The sequence below is a fragment of the Myotis myotis genome, unplaced genomic scaffold (genome assembly GCF_014108235.1).
Source record: "Myotis myotis isolate mMyoMyo1 unplaced genomic scaffold, mMyoMyo1.p scaffold_m19_p_19, whole genome shotgun sequence".
NCBI classification, from domain to species: Eukaryota; Metazoa; Chordata; class Mammalia; order Chiroptera; family Vespertilionidae; genus Myotis; species Myotis myotis.
The window spans coordinates 5,141,899-5,153,481 of record NW_023416323.1 but is presented as its reverse complement, the minus strand read 5'-3'; the positions used below and the strand labels follow the sequence as shown (position 1 = coordinate 5,153,481).

Below are 11,583 nucleotides of genomic sequence, written 5' to 3'. Positions count from 1 at the left end.
GGAGTCACTGATGCCCAGCACCTCCACAGACCAAGACTTGGGCCCAGGGGGATGTCCAGGGGGCAGGGGCCACCTCCCGCCATGCCTTCCTGCTTGGGGTTCTGGCTGTAGGACTGGGCGTATGCACACGTGGCAGCCCTGGTGACCCTGGCTACCTACCTTGCCTCCCGGGACCTGCCCTAGCAGCCCCCGCCATGAACCAGGGGCCGGTGAGCCAGAGCATACATTGGTAGAGTGAAGAATCCAGGTGGATGTGGCAGTGTTAGCATCCAGCAATGGGACAAGCTGGACAACTGCCTCCCGCCACCCCCTCCCCTTTCCTGTCCACTGCAGTGTGGGATTAAACACCAGACACTCTTGTAGTCAAAACTGTATCCGTCTGTGTGTGTGTGGGGGGGGGGGGGTGGGGGGCTGGGAGCACCTGACAGGCTGTCCCCAGGGTGCTCCCGGACACCTCAGAGCTGGAGGAGGAATCTGAGGGGTGGAGGATTTCCAAGTTGCAGAATGTTCTCTTTACAACTGAGGGTGATCAGCAGAGAATTAGAACCGGGTGCCAAGGACTTACTCCTCCACACATTAGGTGTGTGACCTTGGCCTGAGCCCGAGTGACTTCACTTTTTGTCATCTGCAAAATGGGACGAATTTTCCCCTCCTGGGAAATGGGTCACACAAGTAAAAGGCAGTCTCCTCTTGGGCTCTTTCAACACATGGCAGAAAATCAACTCAAGATCACCTTACACCCTTACACACAAAACACACACACACACACACACGGGAAGATAAGGTAGAGCAGGATTCAGGACTCAAATGAAATCAATGTTGATTGCTCCAGCTTCTTGGCTCCATTCCACGCAGGCTCCCCCTTCTGGAGGAGAAAAATGGCTGCGGTAACTCAGAGGACTCCAGAGGCCCCTTTCCCAGGGGCCCACTCAGAGGCAGCCCCAGTTGAATCACACGGCCTGACACTGGGGTGTGGGTGGGGAGAGAATGGAGCCTTCCTTAAGGTAATATCAAAGTGCTGGCTTCTGGCAGGTAGATTGGAGTTCTGCCATGAACAGCGCTTTGCAGAGGGGCTGATATGCTCACTAAATGGGGCTTACTATGACCAAGCAATGAGGGACAATTTGGTTTTCTCACTCCGTTCACTGCCATCCCAGTGGATCTTCCTAGAGCACTTCCCCATTTGGCATTCTGCTGAGCATTTCATGGAGCACAATTTCAAGCTAGACATATTTATGCATTTCCTCCCTTTCCAGGATGAACATGGCACTGCCCAAAGGGGCAGTTGTGGGAACTTCGAGCTAGTTCAAACATGTGAAGCCTGCAGCACAGGGCCCATCACGAACCCCCAAACATAAGCAGCCAACGGGACCTGGCAACCAGGTGGCCCACTTGTAGGAGTTATTCCTTGATGCTCACATATTCTTGGTTCCTGCCCACTAAACAAAAGGATGGGGAACAGTCAAACGGCAACTAAAAATGTCCCGTGTATTTCCAAATGCCCCCTAGGGGGTGCTACCAGCCCTGAAAACCAGCAGACCTGTCATATCCCTGTGCGGATGGGGAACCACAGTAGTGTGCTGGCCTCCCTGGGTTGTGAATATCTAGGGCCTGGGGCGGGGCTGAGCGGGACCCATGATCCACTGCTGACAGCAAACTGGCTTCTGAGCTTTTCTTCATCTTAAAATGTGGACTTTATGCCCTGACCTGTTTGGCTCAGTGGTTAGAGCGTCAGCCTGCGGACTGAAGGGTCCCGGGTTCGATTCCGGTCAAGGGCACATCCCCAGTAGGTGTGCAGGAGGCGGCTGATCGATGTTTCTAACTCTCTATCCCGCTCCCTTCCTCTCTGTAAAAAAAATCAATAAAATATATTTTAAAAAATAAAATAAAATGTGGACTTTATAACAGCCCCACCTCACTGGGTTATTGGGCTCAGAGACAGACCCTTTCCAAGCCATGTTCTCTCCCTGACCATTTTTCCTTCTCCTGTCCTCATGTGCTCAGCTCCAGCCACACTGGCAGCCTTGCTGGTCCTCCACTTCCATGGGTCTCTTTCTGGGGCTTGTCCCCATGTCTATGAGCCTGCTGCCCGGCTTCCTCCTGGCTTCCCTCAGCTATCTATGAAGGTGTCCCTGACTGATGTATTAAACTTGCCTTCCCTCAGCCCCCTTCCCCGCTTTTTTGTTTGATCACAGCATTTACCATCATCTGACTTTTTATTTGCCCATCACCCCAGTACTCCTCGAACCTGGGTTTCTCGTTCACTGCTGGGTCTTGTTCACTATAGAGAAGTGGGTCCTCAATAGATATGTTAGACTAAATGAATTCATTCAATAAATGTGCAATCCTAGTACTGTTTTCCCAGTGGAGGTGTCTGTGTTCCCCAACCCCCAACCGTCAGGGACTGCAGGTAAGTGCTCTCCTCAGGTGGCCAGGTCAGCGGCCCTGCAGCTACAGGCCCACAAGCTCCCCAGGCACACAAGGACGGAGAGGCAAGGCTGGGCTGCTGGTTTATTTTGTGCTTGAGGTAGTGGGTGGTGGCAGCGGGTGGGGCACCTTGCCCCAGCTTGCCTCAGCTCTTGGAGTAACGCCTCTGCAGCGATTCCCGGTAGAAGCGGAAGACGTGCTGTGAGGCGGCTTGGGCTGCAGCCAGGCACTGCTGGAGCTGGGTGGGGAGAGACTGGTCAGTGCGGGGGACGAGGGGGGCATCCCTGCACCTACATGGCCTGGCTGGCGCATCTGATTTCTAGAGCCCACAAACATACCACTTCCCCTGCACCTGGCCACCCTCCCCCCACCCCCACCCCCACCCCCAGGTGAGGCAGGCGGGGAGGGGATTATTCCAAGTGCATCTCCTTCTTCTCTACTGTAGGATCTTTTAGAGGGGAAGTGAAGGAAAAAAGAGAAAGTGAGGGGTTCAGGGACCAGCTTCCGGCAGCTCCAAGGCCTCACATCAACGGGATCAGGCATTCTGACAGCTGGAAGGGACCGTAGCTCAGGAAACTTAGAGCTCAGCTCATGGACCTGGAGAGATCCTAGAATTTTAGAGCCACAGGCCCCGTGACACTGAATAATGTTGAGAGCCATGGAATCTGAGACCCCAAATCTGTATTGCCACAAATCCCTAGATTCTCAGGAGTCCAGACTGGAAACGCTTTTGGAGACCATTTGGCCCAACAGTTTCCAAACTCTTCATACCTGGGATTGGGGGGGGAGGGGGGGGGAGCACTGCTCTGAACTGGAAGCTGGTGTGGGCCTTCAGGTGCTCCCACCTCCTGATTTCAACCTGAGCTCTTCTCCTCTTTTCCCGTCTCATTAATTGGGCTTCCCCTTTAAAATTCTCAGAGGTTTCTGTGGCTACAAAGTTTACAAACTCTATTTACAGAAGGAGTGCAAGGAGGGAGTTTTCCTTGAACCCCCGAGTGTAGGGCAGAGTTGGGACAACACATGGGGCGGGGCGGGGGGGGGGGCGGGGCTAGGGTTCACCCGCATCTGCATGCTGGTACCTCAGCATTGGAGTAGAGCCCCTTGGTGGTGGACATGAGCAGCTTCTGGTCCACACTGTCGAGTGCAAAGGTCAGGACTGCCCGGGCCTCCTAGGGATGAGGGAAGAGGGTGAGGGACCTGGATCTCCCCTCAGACACACTCTCAGGGGATCCCAAGAAGGGACTCGCCTTCCCTGCAGGCAGGTGCTCTTGCATGGAGTGTCTATATACCACCCCTCCTGGCTTCCTGCCTTTCCTCTGGATCTACACCTGCTTCCATCCACATGGTCCTGACAGGCTTCCAAGCAGTATCCCTGCCTGTAGGGTGGTCACAGCGCACATCATTTACCAGCGCCTCCTAGCTTCTCTGCTGGGAGACTGGCAGGAGGGACAGCATCCGCGTCCTTACTCTGATAGTGGCAGGTGTTGTGGTTGTGGCAGCTGCCACAGTAGCTGTGAGGGTGCGACAGGTTCTGGACTTCTGTAGCCAGTGCAAAGCCAGGATGTCTGTGCACCTAGAACTGGCTGCAGTGATGCCTTTAACAGCTTAAGTGCATGTTGGCTACAGGCTGCTGATCTCTGGGTGACCCTCCTTCTTCCTTTTTGCTCCTTCAGCTCTTCCAACACTGTTGTAACCAGTTCCCTGCATTAAACTCTCCGTGGGAAATCCTCCAGGTGGTTTCTGCTTTCCTGACTGGATGTGACTGGGCAAATAACTCAAAGTAACCACAGCCCGAGGGCACTGTGAGCTTGAGCGATGAGGAACGCTCCCTCCTCCTTTGCTTCTGAGCCTCTTAAGATGTAAGCACAGAGCTTAAGGGGCCAGTTGCAGCCTCAGGAGAGATGCTGACCAGAGAATGGATCTGATATGCAGAAAAGAGCAGCCTAACAAAGGAAGGAAATCCTGATGGCGTTTGAGGTCCTGGCTCTGGCTCAATCTCTGTTCTGAGTTTGGCATCGAATGTCAATAAATTCCTTTTGCTCAAGCAGTTTGAGTTGGGTTTCTTGCACTTCCCTGATGAGCAAAGCAGACCTTGCTAGTTGGGACTGAGCTGGTAGCCAACTGCTGTAGAGAAGCGTGGTCTAGAGAGAGGGACAGGGTCCCTCTTCTGGCAGGAATATGGTAGGCAGCCAGCCAGCCGCCACCATGACAGTCCTTCACCACCCCGGCCTTCATACCTACCTTTTCTTGCTTGGCTGTGGGGTCCAGCACGAGAGTCCCATCAGAGTCCAGGGCACAGGTGACCCCACAGAAGAGGGCTTGCATGGGCACACCTGCGTCGACCAATGCCATGCAGGTGGCGTTCAGGCAACAGGCCATGAGCTGAGTGCCACAGGGAATGGTTAAGAGATTCTACTGCAGGTCTGGCCAGCAGAGTGTGTCCTCGCCTCCACCCCCTGCCAGTGCTGTGGCTGCATCACTAACTGGTCACAGGAAGGCAGTGTGGCCGAGTTCCAAGTGGTTCCTTGGGTTCCAGAACTGCCTTTGTGACCTTGAGCAAGTGACTTACTCTCTCTGAGCCTCAATCAGGGAACATGATATTCACCAGTTATGTAATGGCCTGTGCCAAGCACCTGTAGGGAAACTGAGTGCAGAGAGGGGGAGAAACCTTCCAGATCACACGGGAGGTATTGGCAGAGCCAACCTGGAGCTTGGATATCTGGCAGGCAGGCAGGCGGCTGCCACCATGACAGCCTGGCAGGGACATGGAGGGAGGAGTCATTATCGCTGCCCGCAGGGAGCCCACCATCTGGGGGAGGGGTGTGGCTGTGGCGAGGTGGGAGGCAAGCCCAGGGCTGAGCCAGACAGCTGGCCCCACCTGTTTGCTCCCCAGGTCTATACAGCAGGTAAGGGCCCGGCTTTAGAACCCATCCATCCCACTTCTGCCACTGACCCTCTATTACTCCCTCCGAGCCTCGGTTTCCCCCTCTGTGAAGTGGGGCTACAACAGCTCTTCCTTCCTCCTGTCTATGAAATGCCCGTTTCTGGTCCTCAGCCTCAACCTGTCGCCCAAGCCATAGGGATCTCCAAAGATGAGCTGTTGGCCCAACTACTCTGCTTGCTCATGGCTCTCCCAGCATTGAGTCTCAAGCATAAGCTCAGGGTCAGAGTGCAGGTCAGTGGCACAGGCTTTGGAGTCAGGAGTGAGCATGAGTTTTGTCTCTGCTGTCTTCAGCTGTGTGACCTTGGACAAGTGACTTTCCCTCTCTGGGCCTAGTTTCCTCACCTGAAACAAAGGAACGTAAGAATTCCACCTGCCAGGGGCCTTGGGCTGTGGCACCAGATGACCTGGGTTCAAGTCCTGGCTCTGCCAATTACTAGTTATGTGAGTTGACTGTGCTGTGCAGATTAAATGGGTTAACATGTGTACAGCACTCAGAATAGTGCTTGACACACAGTAAGCACTCAAGCTGTTTGCTAATCTTTTTCAACAAGTTGGTGCCTATCAAGTGCTTGGAGCTCTTGTCCATCAGCAAGGGAGGTGATCAGGGAGATTCTGGAGAACTTCCTGGAGGAGGCAGCTTGGGAGAAAGGATACAGAGCCAGCATCGCTGATGACCTGCAGCACGATGGTGATGGAGGTGCGGGGGTGCAGCGCCCCCAGCACCACCGCTTCACACGTGTTCCTGATCAGCCGCTCCCGGCTCTTCTCTGCTACACCTGGGAAGTCAGGGGTGGGGAGGAGTCAGGCTCTTCCCTTTCTCCATATGCCCCACCCAGGCCTCTGGAAAGGACCTGCAGTCTCAGCCTGGGTTGGTGCAGGACCCTGCATGGATGACATGGATTCTGAGTGGGCAGGAGGCAGGGTCTGGCTGCTGCCCACCCCACCCCTGCCACCTCCAGCATCTAGCAAGGGAGCCTCCTGGGGGAGGAAAACCCAGAGTTCCCATGTCCCGTGCTACTGCCCAGGCCCATCCCAGTGGGCTCAGTCGCAGAAGTGAGGGAGATGGGAGTTAGAGGGCAGAAAAACAGGGCAGAAAAACAAATTAATGGAAAGAAGGGAAGGTGGAGCCAGGAAGGAGAGGAAGGGAAGACTTAGAGAAACAGAGAGAGGCAAAGAGAGGAGTAACAGAAGCACAGACACAGAGACTCAGAGGCAGAGTTGGAGACAGACAGGAACAGCTGAGGGGAAACGAGGGGACAGTAGACACTGGGGACAGCAGTGAGGGAGGAGCTGGGCGGGAGGTCCCAACAGAATGGACCTCTGGAGACCAATTACCAGGCAGCCCGATCTTCGGCCTCAGGATCACTTCCAGTGTGGCCTTGTTGAAGATCTCTTTGCTGACCTTCACCTCAGCTGGCCCGTACACGCCTGCCAGGACAGAGGTATCCCCTAGGGAGAGAGCATGGAGGCCTCACCCACACATGCCCTGCCTCGGGCCCACTGCGAAGCACTTAACAGTGTGGGTGCTGAGCCGGGTGGCCAGGGTCCCCCCTACCCCTATCGCCCTGGTCCACCATTTGTTGGCAGTGATTCTTTGAGCACCTGCTTCATTCCCTCCCTCCACTTCCTCACCTGTAAAATGGGGACATTAACAGTACCTCCCTCACAGCATTGCGAGGACGAGATAATCCATGACACTGCCTGGCACATGCTGAGTATGCAACAGGCTTTAGATAATATTATTAACTTTAATAGGAAGTTCTTAGCACCTTCCTTTTTTAAAATATATTTTTATTGATTTCAGAGAGGAAGGGAGAGGGAGAGAGAAACATCCATGATGACCTGCAGCATGATGGTGATGGAGGTGTGGGGGTGCCTCCTGCACACCCCACACTGGGGATTGAGCCGTAACCCGGGCCTGTGTCCTGACCGGGAATTGAACTGTGACCTCCTGGGTAATAGGTCGATGCTCAACCACTGAGCTACACCGGCCGGGCTAACCTTACTTCTTCTTACTGCAGCTGGTCTCGACTTCTCTCAGAGCTTCACCCAGCCCCACTCTCCTCCCTCACCCAGACTCTTGTCCCCAAACTCTGCGGCAGTCAGGAAACCTAAGAAAAGGATAAATCTCTGGGTGTGGGTCCTGGCTGCTGCTTAATTTCCCAGAGTGGGTATGGACCAGAGAAGAGAAGCAAGACCTGGGAAACCAAAAGCCTGGCTTGTAGTTCTTCCTGTCCGCCTCCTCCTGGCTCTGCTCTCTTGGCTGATTTTGATCACTTCTCTGGACCTCAGTTATACCATCTGCAAAATGGAGAGACTGGACCACAGCAGCGGCTTCCAAACTCTTCTGACCATAGCTCCCAAGAAATACATTTTACAGCGGGATTCAAAACGCCCACAGACCTTGTGTGTGTAAATGGAACAAAGGCCTCACAAAACACCTGACCATTACTGCTTTGATATGCTGATATTTTTCTACTCGATTCCAGCGGAAAAATGAATGCGGTGCTTCTCAGCCCTGACTGTGCATTAAAATCACCCCGAAGCTTTAAAGACACAGATGCCAGAGCTGCACAGGCCATTCCGATGTGTTGGGAGGAAGGGGGAACCTGCGACTGCGGTGTGAGGAAATGAGCTCAAGCAGTGCTTTCAAACTCTGGTCTGCAGTCAGCACCCCAAAGCACTTAGTGAAAAATGTGGAAGGCAGCCTTAGCAGGTGTGGGTGGCTTCAGGCTCTGCATTTTAAGCTGACCACAGGTTCCGAGGCCAGAAGCACCTGGAACACACGTTCAAGGGTCTTTAAGGACTCCCCTTGTGCCTGGGTCCCGGGGCTCTGGGGTTTTAGAACACGGAAGAGGCTACCCTTACCAGTGTTGCTAAGTTCTAAGACATCTGAGGCATCTGGATTTAGCAAGAGAGCTAAGCCTATGGGCGGGCCTGAGACAGTTCCCAGTTGGGGCTGTTTTTCCTGGGGTTGGGAGGGGGGACTGCTGCACTACCAAGGGCTTCTCTGTGTTCTAGGAGAATTTGCCCCAAGTGGGGAAGTTTCCTAAGAGAATTTGATCCATGCTGGGGTCTTCATTCCTGTTATTCCCGATGAGCTGTCTGTGGTACAGGGTCCCTCCCCTCTCACCTTCTCCACGACACGGCTCCAACAATTCTCTACCCACATCCAGCTTCAACTCCTGCCCCATAGATCTCATCCTCTTAAAGACAGACTCCCAAAGAGCTGTCTCTATTCACTGTCTCCTTTTCCTCCTTGACCCCACCACCCCACGGGAGCAGCTCTTGACAGCGCCCACACTGTTCAGTGCTTCGCATACATCCAAACTGTCAACCACAGGTCCGTTCCATCCTCACAGGATGCAACCTGTCAGTGGTTGGCCCCTACATCTCAAACACGTTCTCTGGGCTCCAGGTCACTGCCCCCTCTCGGTTTTCCGCTTCCCTTACTGGCTCCTTCTCAGTGTCTTTCTGTTAGCTCCTCACAGTGAGACGACTCAGGGCTCAGTCCTGGGACCTCTTTTCTTTCCCATCTATCCTCAGGTTGTTGGTGATTTCATTTAATCAGGAGCTCAAAATACTACCTATAGCCAGAGGATTGCGAATTGTATGTCCGTAATGGGTCTCACTTCTGAATTCCAGATTTGTATGTCCAACTGCCCAGGCCACCTTGACACTGTGATATCTCCTAGGCAACACAAACTTCATATTCCAACTGAATACCTCATCTCTCCCCAGCACAGCTGATCTGGGTAAAAAACTTAGTGCTGTCCCTTTCTTCTCAAACTCCAAAACCAAACCATCTGCAAATTGTGTCAGTTTTACCTTCAAAATACATCCAGAGTTTTACCACTTCCATTGCTTCCACTCTAGTCTGAGCCATCATCATCTCCCCATTTCCCCCATACCCTTTACAGGCAACACTGAAGCCAGAGACTTTGTTGAAATATATTCAGATCAGGTCACTCTTCTGAGCAAAACTTCCAATGGCTCTCATCTCACTTACTAGGCCTTATATGATGTGCAAGTCTCCTTACCTCTCTCCAAAACCTCCTCTCACTGCTGCAGCCATACTGGTCTCCCGACTTCCTCAAGCATACCAGGCAAGTTCTGCCGTAGGGCCTTTGCGCCTGCTGTTCCCCATGCTTGGTATACTTTCCCTCCTGATAGTTTCAGGGTTAGGTCTTTATTCAAATGTTGCCATCTCATTGAGGCCTTTCCTGACCTATTTAAGATCGCAACCCTTGCCCTGGCCGGTGTTCTCAGTGTTTAGAGCATCGTCCTGAGCACTGAAGGATTGTGGATTCAATTCCCGGACAGGGCACATACCCAGGTTGCAAGTTCTATCCCCGGTTGGGGCATGCATGGGAGGCAACCAATTGATGTTTCTCACATCGATGTTTCATTCTCTCTCTCTAGAATCAATGAAAAAAGAAGAAAAAAGAAAAAAAAAAAGGAACACACAAAACATATCCTTGAGTGAGGATTTAAAAAATGGTAACCCTCTCTGGCACACCCTATCCTCCTTCCCTACTGTATTTTTCTCTGTAGCATTTTACTTATTACTGTCTATCTTCTTTATTAGAGTGTAAACTCCATTAGGTCAGGGGTTTATTTATTTATTTATAGAGGAAGGGAGAGGGATGGACAGAAACATCAATGAGAGAAGCATCACCAATTGGCTGCCACCTGCACATCGCCTATTGGGGATAGAGCCTGCAACCTGGGCATATGTATGTCCTGACCAAAATTCGAACCAGCGATCTCTTGGTTCATGGTTCAACGTTCAACCACTGAACCACACTGGCCAGGCAGTGAAGATTCTTCACTAATTTAAAAAATATATTTTTTTATTGATTTTTTTTTTTGAGAGAGGAAGGTAGAGGTGGAGAGTGAGAAAAACATCGATGCTAGAGTGGAACATTGCTCTGCTGCCTCCTGCACACCCCCCTTGGGGATGGAGCCTAAAACCAGGGCATGTGCCTTGAGCGGGAATCGAACCAGCAATCCCTCAGTGCACAGGATGGCACCCAACCAACTGAGCCACACCAGCCAGGGCTAGGTCAGGGATTAAAAAAAAAAGTATTGCTATATTCTCAGTGCCTAGAAGAATACTTAGTACAAATACGTACCTCTTCAATGAATGAAAGCTGGTTTGTAACTGAGTAGAAGGTAGTGCCCTAGGGAAGGCACTAAGGCATCTTGGGGGTGATCATTAGGCCTATCTGCAGAGGAGTATTTACCTGGGTCAGGGAGTCTGAAAGGTATTTAGCTAGAGGAAGGGGATGGTGAGATCTACTCCAATCTCTGGAATATTTATTCATATGGAGAGAAGTGTATCCCAGTCAGAGGGGTATTTACCCAATTGGTGGGGTAGGGGTGGGGAAAATCTTTCTAAACCCAGGATGTGGACCTCACCCTCAATCTGAAAAGTATGTACTTGGGTGAAAGGTCTGCTAATGGCAGAAGTAGGCCGGGAATGGTGATCTGCCAATCTACAGGGGATTTATACAAATAGGCAGGTTTGCCTCAGTGTGGGATGTATGGACCCAGGGTATGTGTGTGGGAGGCGGAGAAGGGATCTAATCAAGGCGTTATTTACTCTGGTGAGATTTTTCCCTATTCTGGAGTATTCATGCTTGTGGGGAGGTCTGCTCCTCTCTCCGATATCTTCGGGAGAGGGGGAGGGGGAGGAGGAAGGGGAAGGAGGAGGGAGAGAGGTGAGGGAGGTACCCTAGAGTATCTAGTGGTATTCACCTGGGCAAGAAGAAGTTCTGTACGAGTCCTGGAGGGACATTTACCGGCTAGTATCAGAGGAGGTGGGCACTCCTTTGCAAGATACACCACAGCCATTCCCTAAAACAACTACGACCTGGATGAACGTGGCCCGGGCAGTATCCAGTTGGATTAAGTTCTCACCTTGCAGGAACGAGGCAGAGCCATCCGGCCGGGACAGCAGGTTCTGTTCGCAAGCAAAGTGCCGGAGGCTGCAGCCGGGACCCTGAGGACTGGAATCCGTTCCATGCTCAGTGTGGATCTTGGCCTCAGACTGCATGGCCCGCTCCCTCCGTCAACACCACGAGTGCAGTCGCTTCCGCACCGAAGCGCGCGCCGGCGTGTAGGCTGCGTCCCCAGTGCGCACGCGCCAATCCCCCGGCGCCAGTACCCTGGGCCCGCACGTGTCTTCCCGTTTACTAACAATTTGATCC

General features: G+C 52.7%; 1 protein-coding gene and 1 long non-coding RNA gene across 3 annotated transcripts; one reads left to right on the top strand and one right to left on the bottom strand.

Annotated features, from left to right (window-relative positions):
* Window positions 1-2,497: 2,497 nt before the first annotated feature.
* On the bottom strand, window positions 2,498-11,534 carry EXOSC5 (exosome component 5). Of its 2 annotated transcripts, XM_036346596.1 has the most exons (6): window positions 11,294-11,532; window positions 6,707-6,820; window positions 6,026-6,147; window positions 4,669-4,809; window positions 3,507-3,596; window positions 2,498-2,665 (listed from the first exon to the last, which is right to left on the bottom strand). In XM_036346596.1, the coding sequence occupies exons 1-6, from the start codon at window positions 11,427-11,429 to the stop codon at window positions 2,573-2,575; spliced, it is 696 nt and encodes a 231-aa protein (XP_036202489.1). In that variant the 5' UTR covers window positions 11,430-11,532; the 3' UTR covers window positions 2,498-2,572. The 2 variants fall into 2 exon arrangements, with proteins under 2 accessions (XP_036202489.1, XP_036202490.1); XM_036346597.1 differs by lacking the exon at window positions 6,707-6,820 and having other exon boundaries at window positions 2,499-2,665; window positions 11,294-11,534.
* Window positions 2,619-4,471, top strand: LOC118674601. The gene is made up of 2 exons (XR_004973673.1): window positions 2,619-2,683; window positions 4,101-4,471. It is a non-coding gene; the product is annotated as an uncharacterized LOC118674601 (long non-coding RNA).
* Window positions 11,535-11,583: the final 49 nt, after the last annotated feature.

Bases quoted from the DNA above. Each gene is read 5' to 3' on its own strand.
- EXOSC5 (XM_036346596.1), bottom strand. From the start codon at position 11,429: ATGCAGTCTGAGGCCAAGATCCACACTGAGCATGGAACGGATTCCAGT. The intron at 4,810-6,025 runs GTATCCTTTCTC...TGTGGCACTCAG, and splicing joins TCATCAGCGATGCTGGCTCT to CTCATGGCCTGTTGCCTGAA. The intron at 3,597-4,668 runs GTAGGTATGAAG...CCTCATCCCTAG, and splicing joins CCACAGCCAAGCAAGAAAAG to GAGGCCCGGGCAGTCCTGAC.